This window comes from Anas acuta, chromosome 5, assembly GCF_963932015.1.
Source record: "Anas acuta chromosome 5, bAnaAcu1.1, whole genome shotgun sequence".
NCBI classification, from domain to species: domain Eukaryota; kingdom Metazoa; phylum Chordata; class Aves; order Anseriformes; family Anatidae; genus Anas; species Anas acuta.
This window is the reverse complement of record NC_088983.1, coordinates 51,821,123-51,838,211: the sequence shown is the minus strand read 5'-3', so window position 1 is coordinate 51,838,211 and position 17,089 is coordinate 51,821,123. Positions and strand designations below refer to the sequence as shown.

The window sequence follows — 17,089 nt, the reverse complement described above, 5'->3', positions numbered from 1 at the left end:
AGAATATGAATGAAGCAGATCAGTGACTCCTTTTTCCTCCAGCCAGCGATCCCAAGCTCTAGAAGAATGTTTTTAGGCCTTGCCCTTTATCAGGCCGGGATGCAGAGAGGCTGGCTGTAACTCTCAGGAAGGTGTCACCCATTCCACCGCTTCCCAGCAGCACCGAGCTGCAGCTTTTTACTGCATGCTCTGTACTTCTGCAGCTGCCAACACTCGGGTGACACCTCGGGAGGAGAAACAGACCGGTATATTCGCGGGGTTATTACCAAACACAAATATATTCACCTGTACTCATAAATCCTCCGTGAAAACTATTTTTTGCCTTACCTTTTCTGCTATATATAAAAAGTCAAACACGGCTATTAGATGAGTAAACGTTCAAAACAGAAGCTGTTAACTTCAGAAACTGTCCTAACATCTGCCATACAATTATACTCTGCCTTTCCTACTTATTCTATTAGTCAGTGTCTCTTTCTTTAATCCTCTCCTTACCTCCCCCCCGTGCTGTCAATAAAAAATTAATTGGTTTCATTAAAAAAAAAAATCTCTCTTCAATATATGGAGATCCTCATGATTAATTCATGAAGAATGGTGTGCACAGAACCCTGAAGATGAAACTAGTCCTCCTGCCTGACATCAAAACCAGCCTGATTTTGATGCAAGTCAGGTGCTTCCCAGCAACGCGATGACCACCATTCCCTCTGCTGAAGGTCAGCTCATCACTGAGGTGTGTGTGTGTGTGTGTGTGTGCACGGGGGGCAGCAAAGGGGCTGAAATACAGTCAACTATTTTTAATTGAGATAAAAACACCAAAATGAGAAAAAAAGCTGGAAATAGCAAGCAGGAGGAAAAAAAAATGATGCAGACATTTAAAATTCTACTTAAGACTAACCTTGTTAATATTAATTTACAAACACTGACAGCTAAAAACAGATGATGGGAGTGCTGGCTTTCTTGGGATCTGAGAGCTGCTATATATAGAAACCTGAGTGGCCTCATTTTTCCAAATTACTGCTTCCAGTTGCCTGGTGTCACAGGAGGGAAAAAAAAAAAAGCTGGTTGAAAAGACAATGGAAGTTTAAGATCTCTGATGTGCTTACCATGAATCTGGTGGTACCAAAACATTGCAAGTCAGAATTTGACAGCTTGTATCAGCTGCGTGCCTGGAGAACAACTGGGAAGAACACCAGGTACGAGTGTCAGAGCAAGGGAACAACGCAGCCCGAGACTCCAGGAACATTCCCTGGCGGCAAAGCATTGCTTGCGTCATTTCAACACTTGGTGCACACTAGCTGTGTGAAGGACAACAGCAACTGCAACCCTAGAAATGCTCAGTTAAATAGCATCTATAGATGATCAGCCTCTGCTCTACCTTGGGTATTACAAGACCTGGTTACTTGGGTCCAGTCAATGGAACAAAGATGCTAGAGACGGGACACAACACGTATGTGGCTTTCTGCACCTTTATTCAATTGAAGGAAATGAGACAAATAAATACATGTAGTTTGTGCCTGTTTAATGTAAAAACTGGAAGGAAAAAGTGAGAAAAGTTCCTAAGTTATATGGCATATCCATTGGTTAGAAAAAACAAATACAGACTCTAGACTGAAGCCTGGGGTTTCTAAAGATGAAAAGCAGAAAACTCTATTATATATTAAAAGGTCTCTACCTCTCATGTCATTTGAGCCTGTAATTTTTTGGGCCAATGTGAAAGCACTTGGCCAGCACTACCACAACACAGAGTCATTGAACCATTTGGGTTGGAAGGGACCTTAAGGATCATCTAGTTCCAATCCTCCTATCATGGGGGGGGAAGAGTGTGTGTGTGCCTTACACTCTAAATGCAGAAGAGCTCTGCTAGATCGTCCTTTTCATCTAATGTTATCCATCTGCTTGGTCTTCAGGACCCCTCCTGAATTTCCACCAAAGCTTTAGTACCTACTAGAGCCAGTAAAGCTAATAAAAAGAAAAAAAAAACAACAAAGCAAGTAGTTTGAATTCACACTTGTCTTCTGGTGCACACTCAAACCTGTTATTCCTCCAAATGAAATTTAGTAATTTATTTTTTTTTAAAGTATCAGGTGTGACATATCACTGAGCTCAATGGAGGGAGGTTTGATTCCCTGAACGCAGGTTAAGAGCCTCATCTATAGACATTTCCGGAGCAGCGTACCAGTAAGTGGTCTTCTTTTCACTTTTGCTAGTCGCTGCTTATGCAGATGCAAAAAGACGTGAGTCAAACAATTAAAGAGGGTGGTATACTATCACTTTAGCTATGAAAATGAGTAATAATTAATGCTCTTATTAGATCATGTGAAAATTTTGGGGTGCTTGCTACAGAAAGGCAGGGTAGCGTTACGGGGAAGTGCTGTTTGAGGGACCATCCTTCAGACAACATCTAAAACGTGGGCTTTGACTTTCACAGCACTGTTAACTCCGGTGATTACACAGCACACATCCCAATTACCTTGACGTTTCAAGGTGAACAGATCATTTCGGAAAGATCTTGTAAGCTATTAACCACCACCAGGTTATTCTGATCACATGTGAGTGGATATTTGGTGGCAAAATAAATTAACGTTCTTTAGAATTACACATTTGCTATGGGGAAAAAACATGCCAGTTATTTTAAGATTACTTTTAAAAGCAATAGCATGAGCAGAAACTAAAAAAGAGACCTATCTTTAGCAGATCTTGCTGCTCTGCTCACTTTAATTATAACTTATTGTGCTTTTATTAAGATTTTTTTTTGTTGTAAAGTTCATGCCTTCCTTTTCTTACTATTTTCCTTTCTTTCTAATTACAGAAGGAATACATATTTACACTTCAAAAAATAAAATCACGTAATTGAGCTTTGAAAGTGGAAACTGCAAACCACTTCTGACGGAACAAGGCTGTCGTCAGGAAGCTGCCGGAGCGGCTCCAAGTGCAGGACTGAACCATGCTCCAGGAGCAGAATCAAAGTCAATTTTGTGCTCAGCACACACGGGAGTGTAAAAATAACGAAACGTAACAAAGGAGTTCTCAGTTTCTTTTTAGTGGAAATGATTAATAGCGACAATTGGAGCAGGGAATTAAAGGCAGAAGAAAAGTAGAAGTTCTTAATTACAATTACCTCGCTACGCACTACTGCCATGCGAACGTGTGATAGGTCTATATTTAACTGAGGAGAAATACACAACTCTTTATGAGATATTCAGCGTGTACTCCAGGGCTCGGAAAAGACACAAAGCAAAAGGACAGGCGACATCTGCAGAAGCATAACAGAGAGGCCAAAAGCAAGCCAGCCCGCCCAGAGGTGAGTCCTGCTCTCCCTGAAGCCAATAACTTGACCAGTAGTTTCACAGCACGCCCAGGCTTTGTGATAATAATACAAATGTACCTCCAATATCTTTTACGGTTGTAATGCATTGGGTAAGCATTAAAAATCGCATCTGCTGCCCTCATACCATCATAGCTATTCCTTTAGAATAACAAAGGACAGAGTGTATTAAGTTCCCTCTCGAGCTTCAAGTATTTTTACTGGAAGAGAATGATGACTCTAGCGCCCTAAAATTTAGACTAAGCTTCTGGTATGTTTTCTCCCCACATGGAAGCACTGTTCATTTTCAGCGTTTTTCCTTTAGTATAAACCCTCCTTTGCAAAACTAGAGGTTACAAGACAAAAACTAAACAAAATAACAAAAACCACAAATAAACAAAAGCCAACAAAACCCAAACAATTTCAAGGGCATAGGGCAGGACATTTTCCTAACCAAAGAATTAAAGAGCACGACTAATGAAAAGCAGCATCAAGTATTTTACAAGTTTTCATCCATTCCTACCTCATCTTAAATTCCTCCCTTCGACGAGCAGCCAATGGCAACTTCTTTAAAGATGCTGAGGGGCACACTCCAAAGCAAGTAGTCATACAAGCTCGCTACGTAACAAGCTTTGGTTTGGTGCAGAGCAAACAACAGCACAATTTGCATGGTCAAAATTTAGACTTCAGCACACAAAAGGGAGCATACAAGAGTTCATTCTTTCACCATTTATTCCAACAACAGGTTTTCAATTAAGAGGATTATACTGTAAAACAACTGTTCTCACTTGTAGGGAAATAGTTTTTAATGTGATTTGTGGCCAAAAAGATGCCTCTAAATTGGCTTAGCTATAGATTTAAAGATTATCTATGTGCCTCATTACAGCAGTTCTGATTAAACCTTTTAAAACACACAGATGCCACCCATTTATAGCCAAATTTCTTGTTCATATTAACAGACAGAAACACCTCAGAGTTTTGTAACAGACTAGTCCCTGATGCAGACTGACAAAAAAATTCTCCTTATAAAATATAAGGAAGCAATAAATAAAACATGAAAAAAAGAGGCAGATAAACCTATTTAAATGTGAACACGGTGCAGTTTAATAAGGGAGATACCTCTAAAACTTTCCAAATTCAGCAATACTGTATAGCAGCACAAAAATCTTAAAACAACAACAACAAAAAAAAAAAAAAAAAAACAACAAAAAAAAAACAGAACAAACAACCCCCAAAACATCTGTTCCATAATTAAAAACAGGGAGGGGAAAATCAAGGAGGTTGACTATCTGAAGCCTTCACTGTCCTCCTTCCCCGCCACCCACTACAATAGGAGGTTGTTTTATTACGACACATGTCTAGAAGCAATAACTTGCTTTGTGATGCCTGGGAACAGTGCCCAAAACATAGAAACATCTGAATTTAAACTCTCAAATCCTGCCACCAGATAAGATAGACTAGAAATGTCTCTGTCAGGGTACTCTGGGACTACATATAGAGCAGGAAGGTAAGCAGCACTCCAGCCTGAATATCAGTTTGTGCCTCAAAGATAGTTTTTTTTTTTTTTTTTTTTTTTTTAATTCTTGTTCTGGAGAAAGCAAGCAAGCAAGCAAGCAAGATAAACAAGCACACGTAAATTTCAAAGACAAAGGCTTGTCCTCAGTGACTCCTCCAGCGTGCTTGTTTTTTTTTTTTCCCCTAACATCAGATAAAATACCTACTTAGTAATTTCTTAACATTAAATACCCGCCTACACTGGATTGCAGTATAATGTATGCTGGGAAGATTGAATGGCGAGTATTTGGTTCCTTGACTTCACACAATACACTTCTGAAACATGTTTCTGATTAAGCCATAGGAATTCTTGCTTTAAGTACCACTATGAAAGGAAAGGCAACAGTGCCCCGCGTTTGTTTCGCTCTTTTTATTTTCCTCCCTCCATCATAAGCCCCATACCTCTTCTTATGCTAAACATTAAATATTCTACAGGACTCAAATTTAAAAGGGGCTAAATACAAAAATAGCCCATTCATGAAAAATAAACCCTACAACAGCTAATGCAGTGGAGTCAGCTAACTTTCCATTTCTCTCAACATGCACAGAGATGCTAGGGAGCCAAGGAATGGCCTTATCTGGGTAGCTTTTGACCACTGTTGTCTGTAAGGTTTCTGCTATACAGGTGAATTTTAACAGTATTCTGCAGTGATCTGATTTTGTATTTTTTTTTGTGAAGAAAATATTTTTGATAGGCTTTGTTTTATGTTCATCCGTGCATCTCTTCAGTATATTATACTCCTCAGCCAGAGCAGCTTAACAGCCAAAATTGATCCACAACAATTGTTAGATTTGTTTGGGACAGATATTTGAGCAAGATTGCTCCTAATTGAATGCCAAAGCAAAGAGACACTGTCACAAACAGCAAAAGAATGTGTTAACTAGCCAGGTAGGTATGCCCCTTACTCTTCTAAGACAGCTTTTAAGTGCTTAGTTTGTCTGATGGGCTACATTTTACACAACACCATTAAAGAGCAGAGCTGTTCCTGTAGATAAAATAGACAAAAATCAATTCTGGTTTTGAGGGAGCAATGAAAAACAATGAAAACCAATCAAAATATGGATTAGCTTTTTCGACAGTCCAGGTAGGCAACCCCCGCTGAAGGTTAGCTCAGGCAAGAATACTGCCAATCCCCCTAGTTTAGGATTCAAGAGGAAAACACTCTCCTCATGCTGCCAGTGTTGTACAAAGCTACAGAACAGCCCCTGCAAAAATGCATGGATTTTTGGAAGAATTTCCCATCTCTCCAGAACTGCTGCATTCAAGAAGCATCTATCCCTTCCTCTAGGGAAACTTCGAATTGTCCTAGTTTCGGTCACTAGTAGCCAGAATGGATGATAGATTTCAAGCTTTGAGGACAGTCAGAGCACAGCAGATTCTCACATGAACCAGGCAACCAACCTTAAAAGGAAAAACAAATCAATAAAGTAGACAGATCAGGGATAGTTAAGTGCCTGGCACTCCATGGCTCAGCATGCAGTGCTCATTTTAATCTGAGCACATGGCACTGCATGCTGCTTTGAGACAATCTCAACATGACTCATTACAGGCTGAGGCTACACATCACCACTTTACAAGTTCTCGGATTCAAGCGAAGTGAGCACAGCCTTCAAGGTCTTGGCAAGTTGTTAATGAGACCAAACCACGTACTGTCAGTTCTCCTGTACATGGGGGCCACACGTTCTTTCTCTTCCAAATATACTTTAACCAAATCGCTAATTCAGTCTGGGCAGGTTCACTACAAAGTTGTTTGTACAAATACAAGCCTGTCAAACATATGCAGTTGTTGGACCTTTTTAAAAAGGCCCAGCTCCGAGGAGAGCACACCGTGCAGGATTAGCAAGAAATTTTAGCAGCTGTATGCAAGGAATCACCACCGGCAACAGCAGCCTCCTAGAAGAAGATGAAGACAGAAAACAGCAAATGTGTCATTTTCTCTACATTCCTATCACAAAAATGCACCAAGAGCATTGCAGAGAAATGTTAATAAACCTGACAACTGCAAGTATCAGGTTTGGGAAGATTTGGTTGGAAAGAGAAACTTCTCACTTCCATTCTAAACCCTGATGATCCTCCCATTATATACATACGTATGCTGAAGTAACTGAAAGATCCAGACCCGTATCATGAAGAATCATCTGCACTATAAAGGCAGATAAAAACGGGAATTGTCCCACTATGTTTAGTCTAATCCTGTACTACTTTTCCTTTATAGGTTAAGAGTTTTGCATCAGTAAACTCTTGCTGAACTCTCTCTCCATCATGCTCTCTGTCCCCTCAGTTCTCCTGCAGCTGAGGCAACGCCTTCTTTCTCCTCCCTCTGCTCCCCTGTGGCCTTCTGATCCCAGGAAAAGACAGAACGAATACAGCACGCTAAATATTGTGGGTACACAGCTCTTAATCGAATACGGTACAAAGTGAGACTGATGACTTTTGGGAGCAGTTTTAGGTACACTGGCATGCTGTAAATAAGCAGAGTAAGTACACGAGAAAGCAAGACAGACCTCGCAGGATGTACAGAAACTATCTAATGTTAGCACAAAAGAAGGCTGCAGACCAAATTCACCCACACCACGAGCATGTTTGACAAACGCAAAAGAGAATGACATTTAAAGAGCACAGATATTCTTAAGACAGCATGCTCAGAAACTTTTAAGATGCACAATGGCTTTCCAACAAGCAGTACCTTGGGAACAGCGTGCATGAGCAGTGGGCTATGCAAACTCTGGAATAGTGTTGTAGCTAAAAACGTGATGTTTAATGTAGCACTACATTCTCTGATTCTATATCTTGAAGATCTCCCAGTCCAAGGTGTGTCTGACATTTTCAGACATGTCCACCACCTAGGAACATCCATCTCCAACAGGACAAAAGCAGTCCTCCTCCCCTGTATCTCCCATCTGCCTGCTTTAGGCAAGATGCTTTCATTCTACGCAAGTACCATTTAACCTCCTCTTACTCCTTTAGCACTGCAGAGCCCAGGGAAGGTGACCTAGATCCCACCTGTGCAGCATCAACAGATCTTTCAGACGGCCTGACGCTGTGTGACTGCTGTTTCCAGGGGTTTGGGAACGAGTCCAGCTCAATACCCAGCTCCCTGGTGAAACTCGCAGGGTGAACAACGTGCTCACGTGGAAGAGAGAGGGTGTGGGAATAAGCAACCCAACGTTTCACTTCAAATGACAACAGTTGTTTTAGCATTGCTGCTGTTTAAGACAGAGCTCACTTTCTCTGTGGTGCTACCTGGTTATTAAATACCACAAACGTTTGCCCTGATGTGCTTCCAAGAGCTTTGTCAACCCGTTTGTGTGCTTGATGGAATTCTGCTTGTTTAAAAAACCCACTTTGGGGACTACTCCTTTTGCACCAATTAACTTTCCTGTAAGATAGTGGAAGGACAGTAAAAGCAACACAAATGAATGGTCACAGACCTAACCCTTTTCATTAATATACTCAAATAAGAGCACTAACATTTAATGGTGGTCTGTTTCAGGAGCACTCAAGAATTCTGCCTTTACATGATAAACAAGACAAAGAAAGAAAAAGTTTAGCTTTAAATGTGAAGTAGTGTTCGGGTCAGAGTCCCGTGCAATTAGTGTAGGTTCTGGACTAACACTGTAAACGATGAGCATTCCTTGGGGCTGCAGGATAAGGCAGCTTGAGAAGAAGGAAACTAAAATGCCTGTAAAAAAATGTCTAAAAGGACCTCATGCTGTAGAAAACAGAAACAAAATTTAGCAGCCCCTTACTAGGGACAATGGAGTCAGGCATTGCTGGCTGGGGATCAGTGAGTAAGTGAAAGATGTTTAAGAATGTAAAGAGCAAATATTTCACGTCTGTGTTTTAACACACACTACTGTAAAGGAAACGTACGCTTGTTTTGTTGTATGGAGAGCTTTTGCTTAGTGTTTGAGTAGCTGAAATTGCTATAGGGAGCTTGAAATGATTGTAGCTATTAAGTTAAAAGTCAGAGGCTTCAATTGTGATGCTGATTTAAGTAAGTAATTTAATCTGTCTGTCAGCATACTATCAGAATTTCAAGCAGACAAATCGACCTTTCAAGTCAACCTTTCTTTTTCAGGTCAACTTTCTTAAAGGTCTAAGCTCATTAGCTTTGTTAGAGTGTATGTGCTGGGGGACAAAGGGAAATGCATACACTGCTGAGTGTAAATACCTTTTCCCCATGTTTTATTTTAACAGGAAGCAGATGAAATAAACCTAGACTTTTGATTTCAGGTGGTATAGGGTGTTTGTACCACAAGAGGGCACTGGAACCATACTTAAAGTGGATCATTAAGCTGCTGTGGAATACTTCACAGAACCAAATCAGAGTAAGAGGAGGTCTGTGCTGCTTTCACATACATACATACTTGCTACTTAGAAGGATCTGGAGGTCTTGATATTACAGAGGTATTCGTAATGTACTCACACTGCCTATACCTCCAGAGGAGCAGCAGGAAGGTTTCTGTAAAAGCACTACCCCACCAAGTGGTAAGACTAAAGATAGTTGAAGCTTAAAACATGTCATGCTTCATGTTTTGAATACCAATTTATTAATAAGTTTAAGATTTTGAATTTAGATCCTGTCTAGAAGAACAGGAAGGGCATGATGAGCCCTTCTTGTATGCGTGAAGTGACTTGGGTTGAAATAAAAAAAAATCTGCCTAAAACAGAAGCAGTTAGAAAAAAAACAGTATGAGGCAGCAGCAGACAGGAAGGTAAAAGTAAGCATCCAAAAAAATCAGCACTAGTGTAACGCACTTCCACAGTCCTGTACACTCATATGAAATAAACGACACCCTGTAATCTACTACCAGGCTCTAAGTGCAAAATTCAGATCCTATATTCCATTCACTGCACCATGCATACAACTCCCACTGACGTCTCACGGCAGCAGGGCAAGGAGCTGTGTGTCTTGCTAGTTAGTGGGGTTCTCCTGAGGCTTTTGACAGGCCAGACACACCTCTCACATGGGCCTGCAATCCCAAAGTAGGGCACAGGCAGCCCTGCTGCCATTGCTTTCAGAAATATTGAGGAAATGCTTGTCAAAATAAGTTTAATAAGAGGCAACATGTGATGTTCCAATTCTTAGGTGAAATTTTCAGCGTACCAGGTACTGCAATGTGACTATTCTGTGGCTCTGACACACCTCAAAGGAGATGGATATAAGTCGTTAACAATGTGCTAAAGTGCTTAACAAGAGGACTAGGTGTCAACCATCCCCAGGTAGCAACGCATGATCTATGGGCTATGATCTCTCTGATGGGCTCCCAAAGTAACACGCTGGTGATCCTTGGATTGCCAAGCACATGTTTGATCCTAGTATTGACATATGAGCTGCACTGCCTCTGTATCTGAAGTCCCATACAGAAAGGTGTGTGGAAGTATTGTTCAGATTGCATCTTGTTGTCAAAACGTGAATTCCAGTCTGTCGTGGAACCAAACAAGAACAGATCAAGTTGCTCTATGAATCTTTCAAGTCTACATGATATGAACATACTAAGGAATGCTCAAAGTGCAACGGGGAACATTTAATATTAACATCTAAATATAGTTTGCGTTTTTTTTTTTTTTTTAGAATACTAAGTGGTTGAGTAATTGCATGTACAAGTAATAATCCTAGCAAAGGTTTGTGTTAAGTACTTCAGGTAGAAATTCAAAGTTCTCTCTCTACAGTTGTTTTCTTTGGTCTGAAGGATGAACTGAAAACTCCAAAATTTCAGGATACTTGTCAGATTGAAGTGTGAGTTCTGTGTATGTATTCTTGAAATAATTCTGGTTTTGGAGACAACTTCACTTTCACACAGCCTGTCAAGTTTCCTCTCAAGTCTGTTGAAGTTTACAGCAGGAGAAAAACATTTCCCCAAACCTTATGGAAATAAGATAAAAAATGGAAAGGTAGATTTGCCTAACTGATTTTTGATTTAAACCACAAATCATTATAAAGGTTGAATTAACCAGCATGTTTATTTTATGTTCTGCAGAAGAACATTTACACTGTCAGGTTCACGCTTTCAGGTTTCTTGCACTCAGACAGAAGACGACCTAAAGGGTATTATAGACAGAAATGGAAGAGAGAGAAATATTAAGACAGGAAGAGTCCCAGGAAAAGGCAAAAATGCAGAGTAAAATACTTATTAAATACTAAAATTCTGACATATAATGATCAAATGAATATGCTATGGCATATTCAGCTCTTTTCTTGAATTACCAGCTTTACGGATTCCTTAATAAACAATCAAAACCCACAACCTACTAGACAAATTTATTCATGGTCACTTTGTCATGTGGGTTCCTCCTCACATTCAAGAAACACCAACTTCTTAAACTGCATATGCAGTGATAGTCATCTTCAAAATGAAGATCCTGGATCATGAATTAATGCAAACAGAAGCTAAGAGTCAGCCAAACTACAGGAGTACATTTTTAGGTCTTACAGTAAGATTTTATGAAGAAAAGCACACAAAAGAAAACTGTAAAAGATTATTCTGTGGTTCAAAACCAGCCATTGTTTGTTAGCTTCTCAGTTCTGTGAATGTATCTTTAAATTACCCTTTTGGCTAAATTTCAAAATAGAGTTGCTTTCATTGCTTTCATTGAGGTTTGACTAGAACGATTTTAACCTTTTGAGTTACAGTTTTTTTTTTTTTTTAAAGATCTTAATAAAAGACCTTAATAAAAAGTAAACAGACATGATTTTTTCTTCCACATTAGCAAAAGACACTCTTGAGATGAGAAATTAGATTTCTACTACTACCTGTGGTATTGGGGTATTTAAGAGAAGGACAGTTCAGCGTTAAGGGATGAAAGGTCGCAGTGTACAAGCTGATGTTACGGAAGTCAGTAAGAGACCCACCAGTTGGGCCTTAATACCTCTTCCTACACTACATTTAGCGAAACAGTATTCAGTTATCTGTAAAACTGGTGTGCTGTCAATCAGAAAAAATGCAGAAGACCGTAAAAGATAGTATGAATCTGATGACATAATCCTCGAATATCAACTACACTGGAATCATCCATACCATATCAAGAAGTATGGATGGCCTCTGGTCTATGCTTAGACAGCATAATTCTAGATGCTAAATCAGAGCAGCTTTTCCCATGTTTTTCCACTACAGGTGGAAATAAAAAGAAAATAAAATCATAAAAAAAATAATCAGAGAAAGTCCTTGCAATACTTAAAATCGAAAGCATTATTGTCAAGTGAGGTTTTCATTTAAAAACGAAAGATTAGATGAAAAGACACCTTAGTGACAATTTGGGAGAAATCTGGGATACCAAACGTTTTAAGTGTTTGTAAGGGGCTAATTCAAGCAGCCACTAACAACAAAGCGCTGCATCTCAAATATTTTCCAATATTTTAGCTGGGAGAGATTAGGTTCAATGTTGCCATTCTTGGCAGATTTTTGGGGGGTGAAGAGCAGTGACCACAGGCCCCATAAAAACAAAATAACATTGACATTATAGCCTATTCCATATAGACTGTACGCTAGAAAATGACATACAAAGTACTAAACACACTGAAATGGTAAGAATTAAAACTAGAGCTGCTCTTTACCAATTTCTTCAGCTTTAAGAAAACAAATCCATCCAGCTGCAAAATTTGAAGGGATGTGCAAAGGGGCCACTGAGTAGCCTAGCAGTAGCAGCTGTGCACTTCCATAAATACTCAGTCCAGCACTCCTCATTTACCAGCAAGAGAGATCAATCAGGCTGTTAAGGTATTACTGACATGCTCAGGAGGTAATTTGCACTCAGTGGTAGCTCTCTAGATATTTAAGAAGTCATCCTCAAGCACTTCTTAATGGACCATAACTTCTCCATTAAAAGTAGTGCCTCAACCCTGGTCCTTATGGAGAAAATACACTACAAAGAGAAGTGAGGATCCTTGGAGAAACAGCACAGTGATCAAGAATTTCAGGTGCAACGCTCAAGGCAAAAGGACACTATTTCACTTGTGGTCCATCTTTCAGCAGTTGCTTACCGCTGCATGCAGAAGAGGTGATGTTGTAGAGAAAAGGGTAAAACTGCAAACAGCGGATCATCTTCAGGCTGCTTTCACACTCCAGACACTTGGTAGTCAAATCCAGTGCATGTCTGAAGGCCTGCAGGGCTCCACTGATGTTGTTCAGAGCCAGATAGGCATTTCCTAGGCTCAAAAAAGTCAGAGGCTACAAAGAGAAAAGCAATATACCTCAGTGTTAAGTATGTTCGGCATTTAAAACAGAATAGGAAAAACCCCTATCAATCCACACCCTCCCAAACTTGGTAAACTTTTTCAATAGGGATTGCCTATTCCTTGAAAGGCGAGCTAACAGCTTGATGCACTGGTGCTAAACAAAGCTGTTCTGACATACGGCTGTATTCAGGATTCCAATTTTCCACAAAAAAGCTGTTAAATACACACTGGGATGAACCTTCATGAACAATGCTTACCGCACAGAGTAATAAAGAACTGAACTGAAACATCTGAGGATATTTTTGAATGATTAAAAGTCAGCACAAATATAAAAATATTACTACCATTCTAGATAAATTTGATTTGTCAACAATGTTCAGCATTTACTCGAGCAGACAGAGGTTACTGAAAACGCCCATTTCATACTAGCTTAGGGATGTACGTTTATTTTCAGTTTTTTAAAACCTCATGTTTTTGTCCATTGCTTTTGGCCAGTCTCCACATAATATAGATTTATAAAGCACAGATCATGAACACCTTTTTTACTGGCTAGAACTGAATCAGCAAATACAGGCACATATTAAAGCATTACTTTTTCTTTGACTGAAAACAGTCCTTTACTTACACAAAGAAATTTGCTACAATTAATAGAATACTAGAATAATTACTATAATATCATGATATAGCAGCCATTTTTTTCCCCTTATGAGGTACTTTTACATTCATTATCTGAAAATTTGGAGATTGACAAACAGCATCAGATTTTTCAAACTTTCCTTGTATTATTAAGCGTCATTCAGAAAAAGTTGAGCAACTGCATTCAAAAGTTTAAACTTTTCCTCTCAAAGCACATGCTTAACTCCCTGTAGCTGTAATTCATTTTGATTTATATTTACTTTTCATTGTACTCCAGAAAGTTTCATTTAAGCACAATTTTTCCTGCCAGATTTTTTTTTTGAGACAATAATCACTTCAGGACTGTAAATACCTGAAAAAATAGGAGCAGGCATTGTTGTAATGAGGCAGGACTCACCAATACCGTTGAAGAAAAGTCCTAATCCATGCAGTGTGGTCCTAGGTTAACCTTCATGGCTGTATTTTCAATTGTTCTTCTTAAGGCACGTCACTTAAGTGTAGTTCTTTGTATAATTTGTTTTTGCACTCTTACCTGTGACCCACATGGGCCAGATTTTTTTCCAAAAAGTGCAAAATTGTTGCTGAATGTTATATTAAAAAAGCTTATTCTGCTTCTTGCTTTAAGTGCTAGGTGACTGGTAGCCTGGCAGGTGTAAGCCCTCTGTCTTATCTAACTACAGAGGTGCAAGCACAGGAAAGTTATTTCAGCTTCTTACTGAAGCATTGCAAATTTAAGACCAAAACTACTTGCCAGAGAACAGGTACTATGACATGCATATCTAAACCCCAATCTAACCTCAGGTCCCATCTCATTTGAGCATTTTTCCCTCCCCTTTCCTTTTCACAATCATTCTGGCCAGCTTATATAGTGACTTTTTCCTTTAGATAGGTGACAATCTACAAAATGTTTATAATTTACCATTCAGAACTGCAATAACTGTTTTAAATCTATGGTTGGAAATTAAGTCACAATAACTAGGACACACATTTACATCCAGATACGTACATTAAATCTAGGGACAAATAAAACAGTATGTAAAAAAAGCAAACCCAAAAACCAAGTGGCACAGAAAGATGTCCACACAGTCGAAGACCTTACTAACATGTCTGCTACTTAAAAGGGTTTAAAAATCAAGACAGAATGACAACAACATTACGATCTCTCTTTTAAATGACAATGTTGCCAAAATATCAGGACTGGATTCCCTGAAGCCACTAGTGACAGGCTTTGGGAAGCAAAAGTCTGTCATCTATTCCAGAAGCATTTCTGTTCCAGGTGCCTACATTCTCAGCAACCAGCATCACCAAGTTAGATCAAGAGTGCGAACGAAAACCAACATCCAATCCAAACCACACGTTGGAAGCTGAGCTGCATGCTTCAGGTAAGAAAGCACAAATCTGTAACATTCCTAATTGGGTAAAGGAAAGGACATCCACTACTGAACCAACACACACAAAAAAATCTTACCTCGGAGGCATTGATGGCCAAAGCCTGCAGCAAGAGCCTGCTGGCATCCAAATGAAGACCATAATGAATCAAGAGGTTAGCAAGATTGACCAGAGGGATATCCTGATATTCATGTGGAGCCAAATTAAATGCTTTTTGCAAACAGGTGATGGCAAAGGTGCTATTTCCAACTGCACGCCAGTACAATCCAGCTTCATTAAGCACAAGCCACAGAGAATCTTCAGGCTATAGGAGAGTCAGGGAATAGGATGAAAATACCCACAAGAAAGGTGCCTCAGTGAGACAGAAGTGCTCAGTTTGGTGAAAAACAAACAAAACTCACCCTTGCATACTATTTTACTAGATAGATACATATCACACTTCACTCTGCTCACACACTGAGTTTTATCAGTGCACAGCAGATTGAACAAACTGATCTGCACTGTAATTTAGTAGGAGCTGTTGCTCACACACTTTACTCATATGACTGCCTTATGACATGACCACAAAATCCTTTAAAATATGCAACTGATAATGGTTAGCTCACTTCAGAGCCTTAAAATTACACCAACACAGTTCTATGCAAAAATGTTACCAATTTGAAGGTCAGGCAGTTTCCAACCACTAGTTAAATGTCCTTCCTCGTCCTATACCCAACTTCAAGACTGTCAATTTAAGGTTTCAGAATTGCTTTTTCTTAGTTATCTATTTATGTTTTATGAGTAGATGACAAGGTGACAAGATGATGCAGGAGATGCTGTTTAAAGATTATAAAACAGCAAGCAACAAGTGAGGGCATGTGGAATAACGGAGGAAGTGTCAAATACACCTTAAATGTTCCTTCCTCCTCTTTCACCTAGAACAGAAAAAACAAACACTCATCCTAGAGAAAAAATAGCAACATTTTAAAATCCTGTCAAGTGGGCAGAGCTAAGTAAAACATCCTCTTTCAGATGGAGCAGATGGAAACGCTTTAGCAACATTTATGTTCTATTTTTTTAATATTTTCAGTGCTACCCAATTATACGAAGAGCTTAAAGTATAAAAGCATCAACTAAAATTAACGTCTGTTCCAACCTACATGTTGGAAGCTCAAATCCACACGTGAACAGGAAACACGCAGCTAGGACTAAAGAAGCAAAACAGATAGGGATGCTTACAGTACTGTTGTATTAACAATACAGCTGGCATTACAGAAATAATGTATTGAAAAAGTTAACTGATGCAAAGATTTTCTTCAAAATTTTAAAGGCAACCTCACACAGAAGGGCTTTTCCTGTGGTTCAAGAGGTACAGGAAGATATCACTAGGATATATCAACTTTTTGTCAGGAGTATCTTACATAACAACCTATAAATGTGAGATTATTTATCACCCTTGTTTTGCAGTGCACACACACATCACTCGCATGTTATTAGTGCTGACCTCCTCACTGAACCACTCTCCATACTCGGGTCTTAATGTCCTCTAACTAAATCCTGAGCAAGTTATGAACACGTTGTCTTTCCCAATACAAAAATACCAGCTGTGGCATTTGTGCCCTAGAAAGCTGATCGCTAGCAGAGTAGGCATGACATAAATCACTGTTCATGCATCAGCATGTAACTGATGAAGTTTAGACTTTTAACATGAAGGCAACAGAATACAACAGTAAAAAAACAAAATACATATGCACTGCAACAGTAAGATGTTAGACATATATAGGTTTATTCTGAATAGTGTAACAGGAATCTACTCCTGCTGTTAATTTTTCTTCTTCTGTGTAAGACAGATGCACATCATAAATTGTACTGATTTTAGACAAAAACCAATACATACATGCACTGCCTTGACACAACACATATGAGAGAGTTAATTTGAGAAATAATCAGCTTGAGGTGTCAAAAAGAGCCAACCTCTATCTCAATGCTTCCTGTCATTTGACTTATGATGACTCTCAAAGGCCCCACGCAAGATGGAGGTGGCGTTACA

The 17,089-nt window shown here is 39.3% G+C and overlaps 1 protein-coding gene and 1 long non-coding RNA gene across 2 annotated transcripts in view; one reads left to right on the top strand and one right to left on the bottom strand.

Moving 5' to 3' along the window:
- LOC137857771 (uncharacterized) overlaps positions 1-17,089 on the top strand; it is a 374,251-nt gene that overhangs the window by 142,580 nt on the left and 214,582 nt on the right. The gene's annotated exons all lie outside the window — the stretch shown is intronic.
- The window catches only part of TTC17 (tetratricopeptide repeat domain 17), a 54,718-nt gene that overhangs the window by 13,995 nt on the left and 23,634 nt on the right, over positions 1-17,089 (bottom strand). Inside the window, 2 exon segments of the mRNA XM_068684698.1 lie at positions 12,841-13,027; positions 15,140-15,364. Coding sequence (XP_068540799.1) covers positions 12,841-13,027; positions 15,140-15,364 — 412 coding nt within the window.